At 38.4% G+C, this 19,811-nt stretch overlaps 2 protein-coding genes across 6 annotated transcripts in view; one reads left to right on the top strand and one right to left on the bottom strand.

Annotated features, from left to right (window-relative positions):
• The window catches only part of LOC126371488 (blood vessel epicardial substance-like), a 242,854-nt gene extending 228,757 nt beyond the window's left edge, over positions 1-14,097 (bottom strand). For all 5 annotated transcript variants that reach the window (XR_007567049.1, XR_007567050.1, XM_050016800.1 and 2 more), the window contains exon 1: positions 13,269-14,097. Coding sequence is in view for 3 of the 5 variants with exons in the window: in XM_050016800.1 (XP_049872757.1) it covers positions 13,269-13,757 (489 nt within the window). In the remaining 2 variants the exon portion in view is untranslated. The remainder of the gene's footprint in view (positions 1-13,268) is intronic.
• Positions 14,098-18,139: 4,042 nt separating this feature from the next.
• On the top strand, positions 18,140-19,761 carry LOC126371546 (ashwin-like). The gene is made up of 3 exons (XM_050016871.1): positions 18,140-18,332; positions 18,411-18,749; positions 19,024-19,761. Exons 1-3 carry the CDS (start codon positions 18,258-18,260, stop codon positions 19,084-19,086), a joined length of 477 nt encoding a protein of 158 aa, XP_049872828.1. The 5' UTR covers positions 18,140-18,257; the 3' UTR covers positions 19,087-19,761.
• The last annotated feature ends 50 nt before the right edge of the window (positions 19,762-19,811 follow it).

The raw sequence follows: 19,811 nt of genomic DNA, 5'->3' as shown, positions 1-19,811 counted from the left end.
GCCAACTACCGGGCCAGGCACCTCGGCCTGACGGGGTGCCTCCCCGAGGTGGTCAGCAACGTCAAAGGACTGTTAGACTTCCTTGGGGAACTAGGCTGGCTGGAGTAATCCAGCCGTTTCAGGTATCACGCAAAATAGGCGCACAGACGTCGAGTTGCGGAAACCGGCCCGCGAATACCAATACCAATACCAATACCAATATCTCATGCTCAGCGATGAATGAAAACATCGTGAGGAAACGCATATTCCCGAGAAATGCGTTTCGGAGATCATGTGTTAGGTTACATACCTCCGAAATATATAACTGGATTTTCCGTTCGTGGGTTGGAAGGTCGAACAGGCAATCGCTCCTGTAAAAATCCGGGCCTGTCAAATCTTCAGGTTAGGGAAGCAGACTCCATGAGAAACGGGACAACGCTAGGGAGATGATTCAATATTTAAAAGGGATTGACAAATTTTCTAAGTAGATGTTTTTCAAAGGTTTCGCAGGATATTTGGGGTAACCATAAGGTAAGTAATAAACAGACCTCAATATCATACTAGAAAACTTAATTCATCAACTAGTTTCAAATTCTTCTACACAACACTCCATCTACTGACAAATCCAATTTTAGCAACCAGAGAATCCACTCTGGATAAAACGCCGGGGAAAAGAAAAAGTTTAAAGCTTGTAAAAGGAAAAAGCTAACCAAATCTAGTGGATAAAATGTGCTTGGTTTAGCACTAGTAGCATCCAAAACAGAGCTGTGTACGATTGGACTCGAGCCAAGGGAGTTAAAGACTTCACTTGCATATCCTGTACAGTGCGACTATGATAAATTGCAATAGTATAGCAAATAATGGCGCGAAACTGGAGCTCGTTGTATGAAACAAGATAGTTCATATTCTCAGCAGTGCGTCGTTTTATATTATGTACATATTATAAAGCTCGGTGGCGCAGCGGTAAATGCGCTCGGTCTGCGATTGTTGAAGTTAAGCAACTTTCGCAAAGGCCGGTCATAGGATGGGTGACCACAAAAAAAATGTTTTCATCTAGAGCTCCTCCGTGCTTCGGAAGGCACGTTAAGCCGTTGGTCCCGGCTGCATTAGCAGTCGTTAATAACCATCAATCCGCACTGGGCCCGCGTGATGGTTTAAGGCCCGATCTCCCTATCCATCCATAGAGAAGGCCCGTGCCCCAGCAGTGGGGACGTTAATGGGCTGATGATGATGATATATTATAAAAGCAAAAGGTCACTGACTGTCTGATTGACTAACTCAATCATCAAGAAATCTCAAAAACCACAAGCGCTAGGTGTCTCGCATTTTACATGGGAGTTTCTTTTGAGGACGTATTTGCTCACTAAGACGGGATTTTGCGAAATTCAACCCCAAAGGGGGTAAAAGGGGGTGGCAAAGTTTGTAGGAAACTTAAATAGTTTTAATATATAAAACATAAACAGCCCGTATACGCGGAGATATGAACTTCTATAGTTTTAATAAGGGTTTCCAAATTACTAACACATATATACATAAACTTACGCCTATTTCGCACCGTGGTAAGCAGACTATGGAATTACATTTGTTTCGATCCTGACACTTCTCTTGCTTCCTCCACAATCATTAATCGTTTCATACACGCACGCCGGTCCAGAGTATATCGTACTGAACCTTTTCTATGAAAATATAACATTTGGTCAATCCAGATTACTAAAAAATAAAATGTATTTAACTATTATTTCAGAGGGGCTAAGTCGAGGTTGTAAGCTTTTGTATGAAAAATAAAGATCCAAAATGGCATAATACAATACCCTTGCGTAGCCGGGGCGGATTGCTAATACTATTATAGTACGAGATAGAACGTTGCTTAAGGCTTAAGTTTATATGAAACCTAAAACGATATAATATAGAAACATAAACAAAGGTTACCTTTGTAGTTAGTTACGCGAAACCGTTGTAAGGGTGTATCGAACTGACACACAACACGAAGCGCAGTAACGGTGGTATGTGGAGATTAGATGAGTACTGAATAGTCCAGATAACTACCTACTTGGCTGCTTATCAGTTGCTTAACTTTTGCCATGGAATAATACTACGAGTAGAACGGATATTCTCCTCCCCGCACTAATTCGCATCGCGCGCCGAGCTAAACTTACCTCACCCCTCAGTCTCACTTTAGGCTGCGTTTCCATTGACGCGGAGCTGAGCGGAGATGTGTAGGAATCGACCAATCACCGTGAGGGAGAGAGAGACAGAGCGTCTTCGTTTTTCGCTTACTCTAGCGCTGTGATTGGTCAAATCCGCACATCTCCGCTCTTCTCCGCGTCAGTGGAAACCCGGCGTTAGTCTTGGCCGTAAATTGCTAAGGAGTAAGCGGAAGCGCGTAGACTATTTGTCTTTCTCGCACTTATGCGGTAAGGCGGCACATGGTATTACCTCTATAGTAATCATAACAAAGCAAGCAATTTGACGTTTCGTTTCCACTCCGATTTAGATTTACTTAGTTTTTTTTGACGTGACTTGTTGTACATTTGCCTCAAACAGTATTAACTACTTGGCTGGAAAATTGCGCGGCTGGGGCTGTCACCGGGTACAAAAATTGTTTCACTGTAGACACGCAGCTTTACTCGGAAAATGAGAATAAAGTAAAGACGTAACAAGTAACAATGCACTGAAAAGATTCTAAGTCTCTCTTTGTCATACGAGGAAAGTATAATGCACAAAGAAAAACATAAAGACACAGTAAACTAGAAAAAGAATATTTTTGAAAAGGATTGAAGGGTTAGCTCGACTATTATAGACGGCGATACGGCTCACCACCTATCACGTTGGTCAGACAGAAAGCTCGGTAAGTGGGTACTTAGTTCATCTTGCGATGGATGTACCACCGTCGACCCCAATTGGGATAGAGTTGTGAGCTTATATTGTTGAAAAAGATTTGAAAGGTGTGATAACAATATTTCTGAACGTATCAGCCGAATATCGCAATAAAATGTAGGCTGTAGGTACCTATTTATCATATTATGTTTTATTATAGTAATAATAATAACTTGTGGTTTATAGCATATAATAACGAGCACTCAAACATGAAAACAATATGGTTGTAAATGATGTCGTTAATCGATTTCGTAAATGACGATAAATACTGCCTAATTCTCCCATCCCTTCAACGTTGCTGTGCCCTACAGGGTCCATGTTTCAGTTCCTATGCCTATGTAACACCCCATTGTACTACATGGAATGCAATAAGTAATTGAGAATTGAATTGAATCAAGTAGTTATTGTTGTGTGTTTTTAGCTAATGAACATAATGGCATAAGATATTACCATTAGGTAGTATCCTAGGTCAAAGATAAATGATGAAATTCCGATTACCAAATAAAGACAGATCTAAAGGGGACGGTGAAGTTCTTTTTTCTCATCACTAATTCAAGAGCCACGCTGTTGTCGGTGTATTCTCCATGCTACTTTTTAGGGAAAAATAGAGCAGAGGTTTCTTTGTTCTATTTAACTTATTTACGAGTGTGATAAGTGCGACATTTTGTCACGTCTATGACGTCACAGGTTGCTTGTCATACAAATTCTATAGTCATTTCCTGTTTTGACGTTTAGTAAAAAGTAACTGATTTGACTAGTTGGAGTCAGGGGTACATCTATCGAAAGAACGCCTCACCGAGATTTCTGGTAAACCTACCTTTAAAAAGAATAATGGACCTACTAAAATACCATTTAAAGTTGAAGCTCGTTTCAAGCCACAATAACAGTAACTAAACCTTATCATGAACCTTTGAAAGATCGATTAATTACCAGTTAGCCAGGCCATTTGTTTATCTCTCAGATTAAAAACCAATTATGAAGTGGTGTATAGGTTGCCATCCACACAGCGAAGCAAAGACAATGTTTGCGTACAACCTATTGGTTATGCAATGTAGGCTGTGGCGCTTCGAGTTCGGTTTGGTGTAAGGGACGGGATATTGCGAATTGTAAAATACATACATGATTGAAAATCGAGCACAAGTTCACGCTCGACTATATCCCAATAGGGCTAGTCAGAAGTACGTCCATCGCAAGATGAACTAAGTACCCACACCTCAGAAAGGTTTCTGTTAGACCGATCCAACTGTATTAATGAAAACTGCACTTAAGATAACTCATTGATGCAAATCCGGTGCATAGCCGTAGCCGCAGCGGAGAGCCGTGGTAGCCCAGTTGGTATAACGCTTACTTTCACTTTGAAGTCGCAGGTTCGAATCCAGCACAGGCCCAAACCAATGTTTGAATCATAAATGATTATCACTTGCTCAGCGATGAAGGAAAACATCGTGAGGAAACCCACATTCCCGAAAAATGCATTTTCGGAGGTATGTGACTTAACCTGTATCGGGCTGGTTTTCACTTCGCGGGTTGGAAGGTCAGACAGCAGTCGCTTCTGTAAAAAACCGGACCTGTCAAATCTTCAGGTTAGGTAAGCGAACCCCGTAAAAAAACGGGATAACGCTAGGGAGATGATGGTGCAAGTTCGGTATCGGAGTACGAACCGGCGTTCCCTATTTGTGAAGTAATCCTGTGAACAACAGGACCACAGTGACCGGGATATATTATACGAGCAAAAACCTAACAGAATCTATTTAAAGCTGAAAAAAGTGCCCAGTAATTGTTTGTTTAGGTTTTTGTTAAGGTTTTCAAGGTAAGCACAACTCTGCGTCCTTCATGGTAAGATAGCTAACCGATTAACCATTTGCATTAGGCAATAGGTACCCAAACGACAGGCGTCATAATATTATTACCACGCTAATTTAGTCGGTTTTTTGATAGGATTTGGTTTAAACTATAAACTTCTCCTAATGACAGGAAAATGCTTGTAGATAAACTTGTATATTGGAAGTGTTATACAACCCAAGTGAACGATCTTCTTTTTATCGTTGAGACATGGGTGACCAACCTCATTAACCCTGATGTCAGGATTATTAATGAGCCGCCAAAGGCCCCTGACGTGACTCAAGTAACGACTACGTACTTACATCAGTATGTAGTAACCGGGACCAACGGCTTAATGCGCCTTCCGAAGAACGGATCATCTTACTTCTGGACAATCAGGTGATCAGCCTGTAATATCCTAACCAAACTAGGGATCGCAAAGAGATTTTTGTGATTTGGCCAATCCGGGATATTCCCATACTGGTATGCAACCCGTTGTCAACTTAATTCTGTCGGGTTTTTCACCAGTATAAGATTTTGGGAGGGTTTCTTTTTCTGCCTAAAATTGACGTGTGTTCCAATAATTTTATGCCTGTCGGTCACCCGTCACTTTCTTTTTCGGCGGATAAGAAAATTACAAGTATAACTTAAAATAAAATAAAAGGTGAGTACTGGAATCAGCACCGTTATGCCTATAACGCGTACGGTCACGAGCATTAATATGTATACACTTTGGTACCATGCCACTTTAACTTTTTTGACAAATTGAACTGTAAGTCTCACTAAATGTCAAATAAGTTAGTGCGACAGAGTCCTAAAGTGGGTACATTATATTGCTCATGACTGTACACGGTGTTCAGCAACGCACATACCACCTCTGTTCTAGGAAACGTAATTAACACCCGTCTTGTTCTTGTTGATTGACTATCTTCATATTATGACTGTCATTATGTGAATTAGCGTTAACATGACGGAACGTCGTAGAATCAGCGGACTTTATTAGCATACCTACATGCAAACGAATTCCTTTCTTCATAGCTAGCTACCGTGACAACCCGGACAATACAAAAATCTCATTCCTACCGTGTGTCGCCTAAAGCGTAAGTGTGAGAGAGATAGACGAATCGCGCTCTCCCCCTTACTCTTTACTGGCTTACGGCCATCTAAAACGATCCAGAAGGGAAGAAATCGGCGCCAGATGAGAATTGGTGTGGGGAGTTACCGTTCTATCATAGATCCGACAAAGCGCTTCGCATCGTCCTTCATTATGCGCACTGCTAGGGAGTGGAATTCTTTGCCGTCGTCAGTATTTCCGAATGCATATAACCCGGGTGCTTTCAAGGCCAGAGTGAACAGGCACCGTCAGACCTCGTCAATGAATTCGGGCAAGTCTGGGGCCAAGAGAAAACCCATCAAAGGTGAAAAAAAAAATAGATTTACTCTATGCTACCGTCTCGTCAGATTATGAATCTTCAAAATGAATGGTTAAATTATCCTTCCTAGATATTTTTTGCAATCGATTTCATTGCTTCACTTCTGGGAGTAAAGAATAAAATAGAGAATAATATGCGTCTTTAAAGAATGCTGTGGAGTACGACGAGGGTGGCGGAGAATGCTCCATACTCCATCTAGTTGATTGAGGGGATGCCTGTGCCGAGCAGTGGGACATATAATAAGCTATTTATGTCATGCTGAATTTGTAAGCATATGCAAACTAATTCAGGGGTCTGTGTAACTCGTATCAGCGGATATTATACTAGCCAATCCACCTAGCCCGTTGCGTCCAGGTCACGAGCTGACGCAAGGAGATCGGGAAAATCGTTGCTATTAGACTTGCTCAAGATTGTGGTTACCATGGTTTCGGCCATCAATTTTCTATTAGACTACAAAATACCGATCGCGCAGCCCTTGACCTTGACGCATCTGGCCTGACGGACAGAAAGGTGTAATAAATGCTTAACGCTTAAATCCAAATCTTAAATCGTAAAATATCACTCGCCCAGCTTGTCCTTTAGACCACAACGTGACTAGACCGGTTGCAAGCGTGTGCCTTCGCTTTATTGACTTTCGTAACCAATATGATTCATTCTTAATGCACAGTAGTTGCAAACCTATTCCTGATCCGAGCTGTGGATACCCGTAAAACTTAATGCTAACTAAAAAGAAACTGAAATTAATTCTGTTTATGGATGGAAAATGGACTTCTTAACCTTAGCGTTTATTTCAGGCCTTATCAAATTAGAAGAAACCTAACACGGGTTTTTAGATACGAGTAATTGATAACATTTACTTCTTATGAATGCTTTTATGAAATATTGGCCTTTGAACGAATATAACAAAAGTTTTATTGACATATGAAAATATCCTGTTCAAGGAAGTCTGCAGGAGATGAGCGCCGAGCACTCTTCGGGATTCATTTTTCCATTTCCTATCTCATGTACAAGTCTTGTTTGTTTAGCGATCTTCCTCACGGTGCGATTCGATATTGCGATATCGTGATATCGCCTGATAAGGTTGACTCGTGGTTATAAAAAGATTTGACAAACAACATAACATAAGCTCACGACAATATCCCAATGGGGTAGCCAGAGGTACATCCATCGCAAGATGAACTAAGTAGCTACCCAGTACCCACACCCCACCAAGCTTTAAAAAAAACGGATTTTTTACGTTTGATTTTTTGATGACGTCATGCCAGTGATGGGTATTCGAGCGCTTATTTAACTAGACATCATATTATAACCCTACGAAATTCTGTAGCCATGCACGAGATGCCATGTTACTCTTTACTGGCCCGTATTTTACTATAGCCTACATCACAACAACAAATAGAAAGGTTATCAACTATATCGGGCTCCATTTCCGGTAGGGATAGCGAAGGAAAACAAGTTTTATAAGCCTGTCATACCACAGATAGGTTATACGTAGATTTTACCAGGTTGTGTCGAAGCGAAAGTTGATGGTAGGGCTGGCAGAGGAAGACCGAGAAAGACTTACGATGACCAAATTGATACGATCATACGATCTACTCTGAACCGGCGTGCGTGTATGAAGCGATTGATGAATGTGGAGGAAGCAAGAGAAGTGTGTCAGGATCGAAGCAAATGGAATTCTATAATCTCTGCTTACCCCGGTGGGAAATAGGCGTGAGTTTATGTATGTATGTATCGAAGTGACCACTGACCAAGTATCAAAATGGTTTAGTCATAGACGCAGGTGGCCCAATTTTCAATATGGCACCGTGGCCTTCTGCGACTAACATGCATCATACATAAAATCACACCTATTTCCTGTTGGGGTAGGTAGAGAGCACGTAATTCCACTGTTTCTATGACTAAGGTCAAAATAATAGTTTTTTTTTTGCGTGTTTTATTTTTTTTTTGTTTTTAGTTTTTTACCAAAAACTGTATAGTGAAAAACACGTAAGCACCTTTTTGATAAATCACATTCGGATGAAAGATGATCCGTGCTTCGGAAGGCACGTTAACCCGTTGGTCCTGGTTACTACTTACTGATGTAAGTGAGTAGTCGTTACATGAGTCATTACAGGGGCCTTTGGCGGCTCAATAATAACCCTGACACCAGGGTTGATGGGGTTGGTAATTCAACTCACAACACACAACAAAAAAAAGACATTCAGATGTGATATTTGTTAACTTTGGCAATTAACATGCTACTTTCTATTCAGATCAAAACTAGTGATTTCAATTTTGCCCGGATCGAAATTAATTGAAAGAAATCGAGATATTTTTAAAGAAAAATACGTTAAAATGTGATTTGTGAAAAAGGCGCTTCTGCGGTTTTCCCTATTATGTTAAAGTGTTTAAAAATATATATTGCTATCACATTGCCTGTGTAATTACGCAAATGAACAGAGATATCACCTTGACGACATTGCCAATTATATTGACGTAGGTACCTCCTTGATAACAGGTTATGTACTTCGTAATCGTGCTGATTCCGGTAAACACCATCTAAGTTTATTTTAAGTTATACCTGTCATTTTCTTATCCGCCGAAAAGGAAAGGGACGGGTAATCTACAGGCATAAAAATGGAACACACGTCAATTTTAGGCATAAATTTAAAAATCCCTCCCAAAATTTTTATATTTGGCTAATAATTCGAACACTTCAAACGGATTGCATATGACCGAGATGCCTATTTTATTCGCCCGGGTTATTCATTCATATTAAAATTAACAAATGTCAATCATCCGTCCCTTTCCTTTTCGGTGGATAAGAGAATTACGAGTATAACTTAAAATAAAATTAGGTGCTGCAGGAATCTACGTTATTGTCAAAGTCCTCTTCTCCTTCTTCTTATCCTAATATCGATATCGAACGAACTTAATACAATATTCACGCCTGTATTCAGATCGGGATGGGCAGACTTTTAGTCCCACTTGATATTAGTCTTAAGATGTATATAACATAATGAAAAATGGACGTAATATAATGTAAAATAGGGAATTGATCAGGTAGATCGGCCGGATACTCAAAGTCAGAGGGGGTGACCCTAGGTCTGCGTCTTATCAAACGCCGAATGCCACCACTGTGTGTGCGGCATAGTGGTCACGGCACGACACACGCGCGAGGAGTGCCCCGCTTGGGCGGTCTCTCGCGCTGCCGTGTCCACAGAAATAGGGGCTGACCTCTCGCTGCCGGCCATGGTTAGGGCCATGAGCGGCAGCGAGCAGGCCTGGAGAGCGGTCGCCACCTTCGCGGACATGACTATGTCCGGCGGAAACGGCGGAGAGGGAGCGGGAAGACTCTGTCGACTCGCTCCCGATTCGCCGCAGGCGACCGGGTAGGCGGCGACGGGCGTACTTGGTCGCAATCGACCAAGCGCCGCCTTGACGGGGACCTGTGGACGGCGGTCCCCCGACCACCGTCCACAACATAGGTCTCGTGCTATAGGGCTCCCCAAGTGTTCCGGGCAGCCCTCGGCGGAGGGGGAGGCGCTTGACGCGCTCCCATGGGCGCTGGGCCCCAAAGGGCATCCGCCGGCGGGGACGCGGTTGTGTGCAATTGCGTTCCCGTATCCCCGCCACAGGGCGGCAAGGAGGAACACCGTTGGGTTTTAGTGGGTATACCGGGTGGCGACACCCGGGGAGTCCCACATAACCACGTCGTCGCCCCCGGGCGGCGTGGTATGCGTAATGCATTTCCCAACGTTAAAAAAAATAAAAAGGTCTGCGTCTTACCTGGTCCAACGCCTGTCAGTGGTTGTACAACGGGGCAATGCAATGGGTTCGTTTGGACCAGGTCGGACTCAGAACTAGTTGGATGTGACGAAGTTACCTATGTTTCTTTTATAATTATTTATATTTTTGCTTATTAACATTGTAATGGAGGAGCTCGGTGGCGCAGCGGTAAACGCGCTCGGTCTGCGATTGTTGAAGTTAAGCAACTTTCGCAAAGGCCGGTCATAGGATGGGTGACCATAAAAAAAGTTTTCATCTCGAGCTCCTCCGTGCTTCGGAAGGCACGTGAAGCAGTTGGTCCCGGCTGCATTAGCAGTCGTTAATTACTATCAATCCGCACTGGGCCCGCGTGATGGTTTAAGGCCCGATCTCCCTATCCATCCATAGGGAAGGCCCGTGCCCCAGCAGTGGGGACGTTAATGGGCTGATGATGAATATTGTAATAAAATATAATTAAATAAATTGACGTAGCTCGGAGAATTGCAAAGCTGAAGTGGCAGTGGGCAGGACACATAGCGAGGAGAACCGATGGCCGCTGGAGCGGAAAGGTTCTAGAATGGTGACCACGTGTCGGACGACGCTCAGTGGGTAGGCCCGCTACAAGGTGGACCGACGATCTGGTGAAGATCGCGGGAAGCCGCTGGATGCGGGCAGCGCAAGACCGATCGTCGTTGAGATCCTTGGGGGAGGCCTATGCCCAGCAGTGGGCGTCGTACTGCTGATGATGAAATAAATTTATCTTTTTCATACAACACGGTCAAGACTATATTCCTAACTGGGGTAGTCAGAGGTACATCCATCGCAAGATGAACTACGTATCCAGCTTAACCTACCTAGCTTTCTGTAAAACAAACAAGATGGGTGGCGAGTCGTATCGTATCGTCGTCTACGTATATAATGGTCGAACCTACTGAAAACTGCACTAAAATCAACACAAATGACAATGGGCACATTTGTATGAAACTTGGTCCAAGAACCTCCACTGATGAGACTTATATGTAATGAAAGCTTATACTTTCCCTATGATTCTGGCAAAGTTCTATCAGATTCTGTCCCAGGGATCTTTTTCTACAGCCATGTTTGTCCTGGCTAAAAATGTGATAAAATACAGTGGGGGACTAAAATCGACTCAAGATTTGTTGCTCAGTAACTAAATCTACATAGCCAGGACAAACACGGCCGTAGAAAAAGAATCCCGGGACAGAATCTGATAGAACTTTGCCAGAATCATAGGGAAAGTATAAGCTTTCATTACATATAAGTCTCATCAGTGGAGGTTCTTGGACCAGTTTCGCCCATTCTCCTTTATAAATGCAAAAGTAACTATGTCTGCCACTGTTTTACGCTTAAACTGCTGAACCGATTTTGATGAAATTTTAACATAGGATAGTTTTTATCCCGGAAGTCGTCCCGTAAGGGAATGAAGAGGGGATGGAAAAAACGTGCTGCGTGCCATAATGAAAGCTAGTATAATTTAACATACGATCCCGACGAACCGATTTTCCTCACTCAGCGCTTATCGCTATCTACCCACTCTCTCTCTCTTTATTTAAAAGCTGCGCTCTTGTCGTTGGAGTAATCGCCATTCCTCTCTTCTTCCCGCCAAATCCTTCACCTCTTGATACGACACGACCTGCACCTTCTCTTATATTTGTTTTAGTTGACCCATTAGGGTCGCTTAATTCTTTCAAATATTTTTCCTATCAGACGACGCCCTGAGCCGAGGTTCGCGCCCAACCCTCAGGCCTGTTGTCTTAAATTTTATGGCTGGTGAGAGCCCTCAGCCATTTGTCCGGCCAAGTCATCTGCGGCTAATCTACAGTATGTCACCTCAAAAAAGAAAGACTATAATTTAGACCTCCCTAAGCCAGTGACATTGAAATATTCATTATCTACTTCCTTGAACTTGATCTCAGCAAGTGTGCCAATATTATGTAAATCTTTTTATCTATGTATAATATTACTTTACATAATATACTGTCTGTCTGTCCATTGTTGTGTTTGGACTATGATAAATAAGACATGCTGACATTGCTTACTCATTTACTTAACATGAAAAATAATTTGCTACTAAATGTTTTTTTCTGCTAATAAGCTACAGACTATATCTAGTTTCTAGGTCAAAGATAAATTATAAAATGCTTGCTTAATCTAGAAATAGAAGCCAATATAAGATGATTAAAAATCAATTTATTTTTTTTAAAATGATATAATTTTTTTATTAAGAATTACTTACTATTAAAGACATAAATGGTTCAGTTGGTTCGACTACATTTATTAATGACGCTATAATATATGTGTATTTGTATACCATTTCCATTAAAACATTGTTATAATGTTTCATAAAAAGTATCTCATTTGACTAGGTTGTCCTCTTGCCTATTGTTAAATTTAAATTGTAAGTCTCGCAATGTCTTCTCTTTTTAAACTCTCTTCCTTTTAAGATAGTAAAACTTTTTATAGCAAAACTCTTTATTTATTAAAAAATAAAATACTGCTTAGCTTTGGGCATGAAGTGTTCTTAAATGTGTTGGTGTATATAGGCTGTTTGTCCTTTGGATATGGATGAAACAAAAATTGTTTTAATAGAATAATAAATTACATTGATTTCAGTTTATGCTGTTATTATCAGGTTTAAGGTTTTTACAGAGTTAAATCAGGGATTTAATTATGTTTAGCAAATTATAAAAAGAAATCCTTTTCTTAATATTTGATTGATGTAAATTGTGGAGTTACCTAATCAATGATAATAAATATTATCTTACTAGATTATAAAAAAACTGATTAAAGCATGTTAACATCACTAATCTTATAAAACATGTATATTATCATATTATAATATTTTACTATATTACTAATGATAATGATGATAATATTTGATAAACAACTAGTTAAATTTCATTCAAAAACTTATTTTAAAAAGTCATAAATTTTTATTTGTAACTAGTGTCTCTGGTGTTCCTGGTGTCATATCTTTGTATATTGCATTATAATTGATAATGTTGTAATTTAATAGGTATTCACTGTATGACCTGTGAATCATGTGAGAAATAGCTGATAATGATATCACCAGATGGGAGAAGTTGGAATAACTAACATGTACCTATTACTAATTTATTAATTTATTTATCAATAGTTTAAGACTTGCAAGTCCGAAGGCTGGACAAAGGCCTCACCTTCAATCATATGATATTAAAAGAAAAATATATTAAAAAAAGCATTACAAAATCCTAATCCTATTCTTTGTTAGTAACAATGTGAACCTAAAAACTATGTTAGAGTTAGGTAGTATCCTATACAAAGATAAGTTAAGCAGTCAATGTGAAAACAAATCTTTATAAAATGAGTGTTAAATTTTAAGAAAATAAAAATATAATAACATCTTACCTCTTCAATATCCTTATGAAACTTGATTGGCCGTAGCAGGTAGAACTGTATGGCAAAGTACACAAAGTTTATCACAATAAATGCACTGTTCCACAACACAGCATCCAAGTAGCACTCAATACTCCACGCCCATAGCCCGAAGAAGGCACAGCCGAGGATCAGGGCTACTCGCAGCCACAAGATCCCAGTCTGCGTGTGAGGAGCCAGGAACGACAGCAGGAAACACACATTGGCCACTTGGAAAAATATGTGGTTAATCGGCCGCCACCGCGGACAGTGGTTCAAATACATATCCCACATAGAAGCCATTGAAGGGTCCTGTATAGTCACATTGACATGGTCCAGTATAGGAGAGTCCGACAACTTGGTCGGCGCCACCAGCCCCATGTCGGTGGTGCTCACTGCCTCCGTGACGTCACTGGCCGTCGGCTCCGACACATTCTGCAGGCCAGTCACCACCCCGAGGGCTAAGGCACTGAAGAATAGCATAGTCCCACCTTCCAGCGTTCCTTGTCATCGAAACTACTTCCACAATTAGCATTGGCAACCCCATTCACAACGAAAACACACCGCTACAATATTTACAACAACTGTTTTATTTTTATTAATATTTTATTCTACGCGAAAATAAAATTAATAAAAACTATTCGCACCACTACCGAATTATGAACGAACAGAAAGCACCGACAGCGTCAACTACAATAATACTGGACGCAAAAATTAATTAAAAGTTTTAGCAAGTATTTGGCTCGTTAGGATCCAAAATAAATCGTTAGGAGACAGAAAAAGCAAACAATCGAAGCCTACGCGAATGACAACCGCCTTGCACGAACAAACTGAAAAAAACTGACATTATTTATTTAGGGCTTGCGCTAGTACAACGTTAGTAGAGTACACTTTACTAGTTACAAAAAATAGCAGGTATAACCGTTATTCTACGTTATAGCGTTATAAATTTTCAAAACAAATCAAATTATTTGTGAACATAGGTGTACAAAAAGATGTTACATAAAATGCATTGTAGAAAATGGTCACACATCATTTCACTTCATTCGGTCCAACCAACTATTTTCGAGGCTACAAAAAGATCGCCTTTGATCTATAACATTGATTTGATTATAAAAAAGAATACCCCCCAAAGGACAAAGAAGCAAAGGCATGGAATAAGGAATAGTACTACTTATAGAACGGCGACTTGCCGCTCCCTACCTGAGTCTGGCTCTGAGGTACGTTTACCTCAAGGCACAGAGGGGTCGTCGGACACGCGCGAACCGTTGTTTTGTTTTTTATTAACTTCAACTTTATGGTTGTTTGGCAACCGGTTGTTTTTTATTAGTTTGATAACATGTTCGAATTTTGAAATTTGACGCCGACGACGTTCTTTTGTCTGATTAGAATATTTGATCTTACAGGGATTGCCCTCACGGGCGCGCCTGCGTGTCACCTATAAACATTTATTTTTCATGGTGATTGTTTTTCAAAACTGGCTAATATCTGCACTAAAATTGAACCTAGGCTAATACCTGCTTATATAAAAATAATCTGAATTCAATTAATTACTTTAGGGAATGTATAAGTCAAGTGTAAAGCCTATTTATTTATATTGTAAACCTTCAATGTAATTTTCTTTTTTTTTGTGATTTCTGTGATAAATACACAAACATGAATAAATAAACTGATGATTATAAAAGCTTTTTTCGTAACTAGTACTACCTACCTAAGTAAGTAATGACGGTTAAAATATATATTGCAGCCCTCAGACGTCACACACGCAGTTGCGCATATACGATAATGTCGATGTGTAGTGAACTAATATTTATTTATGCAATGGTGTATAAAAATTAAAACAGTTTAATTTACATGTTAGGTATCCTTTAATATAAAAATAATAATTAATGGTCAACTGAAGCTTTGACGTCAGGCAAAAAAAAATTCACCTAATTTTTCGTTTTCGACTTTAAATCTTTTTTTTGTTTAATTAGGAATGTAATATAAAATAATCGATCTTATTTATTTCTTTGCGCTTTATTTCCCAAGGTGTTAAAACATCAAACATGATTTCAGATTTTCAGTGTAACGGACATAATATTTTTAAAGTCTAAATCGCTTTCGGCAGAAAATACGTTCTTTTATTCGATTAGAAGACAATGACTCCTCAAAGGCTAGTAACTAATTATAACGATCAATGTGAAACGTCCAGCACTAATATGAATTTGACAGTAGCGGCATGGCTGCGTTTTTCTCAAATCCAATTAGCGTCGTTTATCATAAAAAAATGAAACAAATATCAAACTTGACGATAGCTTGCTCAGAACAATAACTAAAGCATAGAAGGAAGGCTAAAATAAGAATTCAGAAACTATAAACCGGCTCTCTTCTAGCTTACGACACAAACTATGAGTGAGAAAAGGACAAATGATTCGCTCTTTGCTTCATTTTTTCCGAGGTTGTCACAACATGAAATGTCATTTGGACCTATTGGACTCATTTTAACTCGGCCAAATACATAGTAACATACATAAGAAGATTTTACTTATATTTACCGAACTATTTGACACGGTCGCGTCAACTGTGTTTACGAGTGTCTTGTGTTCAGATTGTTTTAAGTGATAATTTAACAATATTTTTCCAAATAAATGGAAAGAAACTTTTATTTATATCAAATAATTGAGTGTCTCGACTGTGTGACATTATGTCTTGTGTGGTATGGGGCTGCAGCTCACATTCAGGAAGAAAAGAAAATAGCCAACAACTTCTGTCGTTTCATCGGTAAGTTTTTTGTAATTTTCTAGTGAAATGTGAACTGCTGAACAATTTTAGGAAAGTAATATGTTTTGCTGAATAGATTTGTAGCATAAAATATTTGAGATATCCATTATATTATACGTTTCATCGATGAATACGGAATTGATTTGAGGTTATGTTGATTGTCCATAGTGATGTACTAAAATTATCGATACTTTTAATTTTTAGATTTCCTGTAGACGATAACAAAGAGAAAGAATGGATAATTCGCATTAATAGACGAAATTGGATTCCAAATAAGTACAGCCGTATTTGCTCGAAACATTTTACTGCGGATTCATTTATGTGTGTTCCTAATTCAAAGTGGAGGCGTCTTCGAGACGATGCTATTCCTACATTGAACATTATAGATCAGACAGATGAAATGGTGTTTAAATTTAAATTTCAGCCTAGCCTGCATCATCTCACTGCTGGATAGATAGATAAGATATTTGTATCATGTTATCACAACACGTTTATACTATCTATCATTCAACTACATATTATTATGTACTTAATAAACTTAGTATATACTAAGTCTGTAGTTGTTTTATGTCTAAACAATTATGAGTTGTACACGTTTTATATAAGTAAATTATTATTATCTTTGATTTCAGATATTAAATCCAAAAGTGTCGACTGGATTTACATGAAAAGGTATATCAAATAATTTTCTTTTTTTATATTTTTAATATGATATACATATATAGAGTGTATAATTCAACCAGCTGCACAATGCACTTAAATCAGATATATTTTACTTTTATTTTTATAGATTATTTTGTACATATACTATTTTAACATTATTATTAAACTTTATTTCAGTCAGTTCAAGAAGACGAGATGAAAAATTTAAAAGAAAAGCTGAACAAGTCCCGCCTCAAGATCAAACGACTTAATGAAAAAAAAAAAAAACAATGTGACAGGGTGTCACAAAGACAGTTTCTAAGCAAATTGACACTGTTTAGAAATTAATAAATTTGTATTTATTGTAAATATAATGTACATAATTAATAACGTGTGAAATAAATACTTGCTAATGAAAATGAACAGATTTACGATCTAATTTATATTTCATTTTACCTCCTGTTCTTATTTACTCCTACTCCAACACTCCAGGTTGATACGAACTGCGCCCAATAAAGAATGTAATGAATGTTATAGATTTGTGTAAGCGACTTAGATAAATCTTGACTAAACCTTCCTTTACAAATACAAATATACTTTATTGCACACAACATACAATACTTACAAGTTTTACACGAAAGATACAGTACACCACCTACCTACCTTTTACTTTCCCTTTCTGTTCTCTTATGAATACTTGTATGCCGTATTTTTTTAAGTATAATGCTATATCTAGTAGGTACGAGTATGGTAATCCTAGTATTGAAACAGCTTGTAGCCCTAGTAAAGACCGCCATTTTATGTTTACAGAGTGGCACGTTTTTTCTGTAGGTATTTCCAGTCCATACTCTTTTCTATGTCTATGGCGTGACCCCATCGGGCCTCTTACTGTCTGTGCGGCTTAGACCCGGCGGCGGCGGTTCCAATTTGCACGGCACGTCGATCGACACCAGTGCACGGCGGATGACATCATAAATAAATTCGAATATTACAAAATACTTACCGATGAAACGATAACAGTTGGCTATTTTCTTTCCTTCCTGAATGTGAGCTGCAGCTCCAAACTAATATAAACCAGACAATATAATCCAAAAATGGTTAGATACTTACCTATCAGAGACAGAGTCTCCTTTCATCAAGAAGAAGATAATTGCATCCTACAAAAAGAAATCTTGTAAAAAAAAATTTATCGACATTAATTGTAAGTAAATTTAATTTTATCGACATATTACTAAAGTGAAACCCAACACTAGGCAATGAAAAACTTGTGACAACCTACGAAATTACGAAACAATTTTTGTATATGCGTCTTTGTCTAACATTACGCCGGTTCCGTAAGATAAAGTAGAGCAGAATTATAGAGTTCTGTTGCTATTTTAGCCTTCCTTCTATGCTTTAGTTATTGTTCTGAGATAGCTTGATAGTGCTCTCTCTTTTCCAGTTTAAATTAAAGACGTTAATTGTCTTTAAAAATACAGTTTAGATAACCTGGCATAAGTTGGAGGCGAAAAATGAATCAAAATAAATAAAAATCGCCGTTTTCTGAAACTATATACACAAAAAATTTCTTCCAGAACAATGAATGTGCCTTGTGATTTGTTGTTACATCCAGAATTGTTGACTAATGAGCAGCTAAAGGACATAATTCAGCAGGTATTTTAGGGGCGCGCTTTTTGATCACATCTCATTTGTAAATTGTATAATTAATTACACAAATTTCTGTTGTTTTAGAGACACTTAAAGATTCCCTATATTGAGCAGATGCAGAGGGATGATTTATTAGATTTGTTCCATCAATTTTGTGTGCCGTATGGACAGAGAAGATACCGGGATTCTGGTAGAGGGAAGATCCTGAACAAGACAAGGCAAATGAGCCCAGAAAGGCCACCGAAGTTTAACACAATAAACACTATTGAAAGTAGAAAGTTATCCCGTACATGGAGTAGTGACAGAATAAAGCCACCACCAGACCTGTTATCAGGACATATGAAAAGAATAAAATTAGAAAATAAGAGTCCTACTGTAAATAAAGATGTAAATAATATTAAGAGGAAAATGTCTGTTGATGGAGTAAGTATAATCAAAACTTGTTTGATTTCATATCATATACCTATTGTTTTAAGAATAAGTTTATGCAGTTATTATCATAATTAAAATACATAATAACGGGTTCTTACCGTGTTATTATGTGTTTTAATTATCATACCTATTTCTTAGGGGTGTTAAGAACTAGCAAAATAGTTGAAAAATGTTGGGTTAAATCATCCTTGCTCCCGTCTTAAATTTATCATAAACTAGATTTGTTTAAGTTTGTTCATTCATCATAAAATGTTATTATTTTCAGGATACTTTAATAAATGAGAGCCCACCTCCAAAGAAAGATAAGAAGCCAATTACATGGCCTTAAGGTCCAACAATTCAATTCTTCGTAGCAGGTGAAGGTGGATCTTTACCAAGATCTGGAAAAATGTTGTCTAAGAAAAGAAAGAATTGTCTATTCTGTGGAGTTGTGTGTGTTTTATACACAACTTATACTCCTTTAGTGTGGAAGAGCTGGTTACTAAGAGACAACCCGGTATTGAAGTCGTAAGATGGATTGATGAAATTTATGGGGTCAGTTAATGACAAAATGATTATTTATTATGCAGAACATAAGTATAAAAATGGACCTGTTAATCTGCAAATGAATTGATATGATTAAGAGTGTTAGAAAAAGTGATGCTGTAACTGAGGGAAAGGCTGAAAACTAGGTGTAATTTAAAAAAAAATAATGAACTGGACATTTTATTTTATATTATGATTTTATGTACATTACTTTTAATGTTTTCTATAACTTTTAATACTGTAATGAAATTGTTTTTTTTTAAACAAACCTAAATGTAATTAATTGACATTCTATTTTGTATAATATTCTTGTTGTTAATTTGTGAAGTTAGCAATGATAATTAGGAATATTGGTAGTCACAAAATTGATTCATGTATTTATCATTGATGTATAATGTGTAACTAGTATTTATGGCAAATTATTGATGAAAGTGAAACGGTCTGGAGGCGCATGTTGCTCAGTGAAACTGTTGTTTTTGAATAGAAAAATAAAATACTATCAATAATATTTTAAAACCTCTTTTATTA

This window comes from Pectinophora gossypiella, chromosome 12, assembly GCF_024362695.1.
Source record: "Pectinophora gossypiella chromosome 12, ilPecGoss1.1, whole genome shotgun sequence".
Classification (NCBI taxonomy): Eukaryota; Metazoa; Arthropoda; class Insecta; order Lepidoptera; family Gelechiidae; genus Pectinophora; species Pectinophora gossypiella.
The sequence above is the reverse complement of the archived record's forward strand: the minus strand, read 5'-3'. Positions and strand labels throughout refer to the sequence as shown.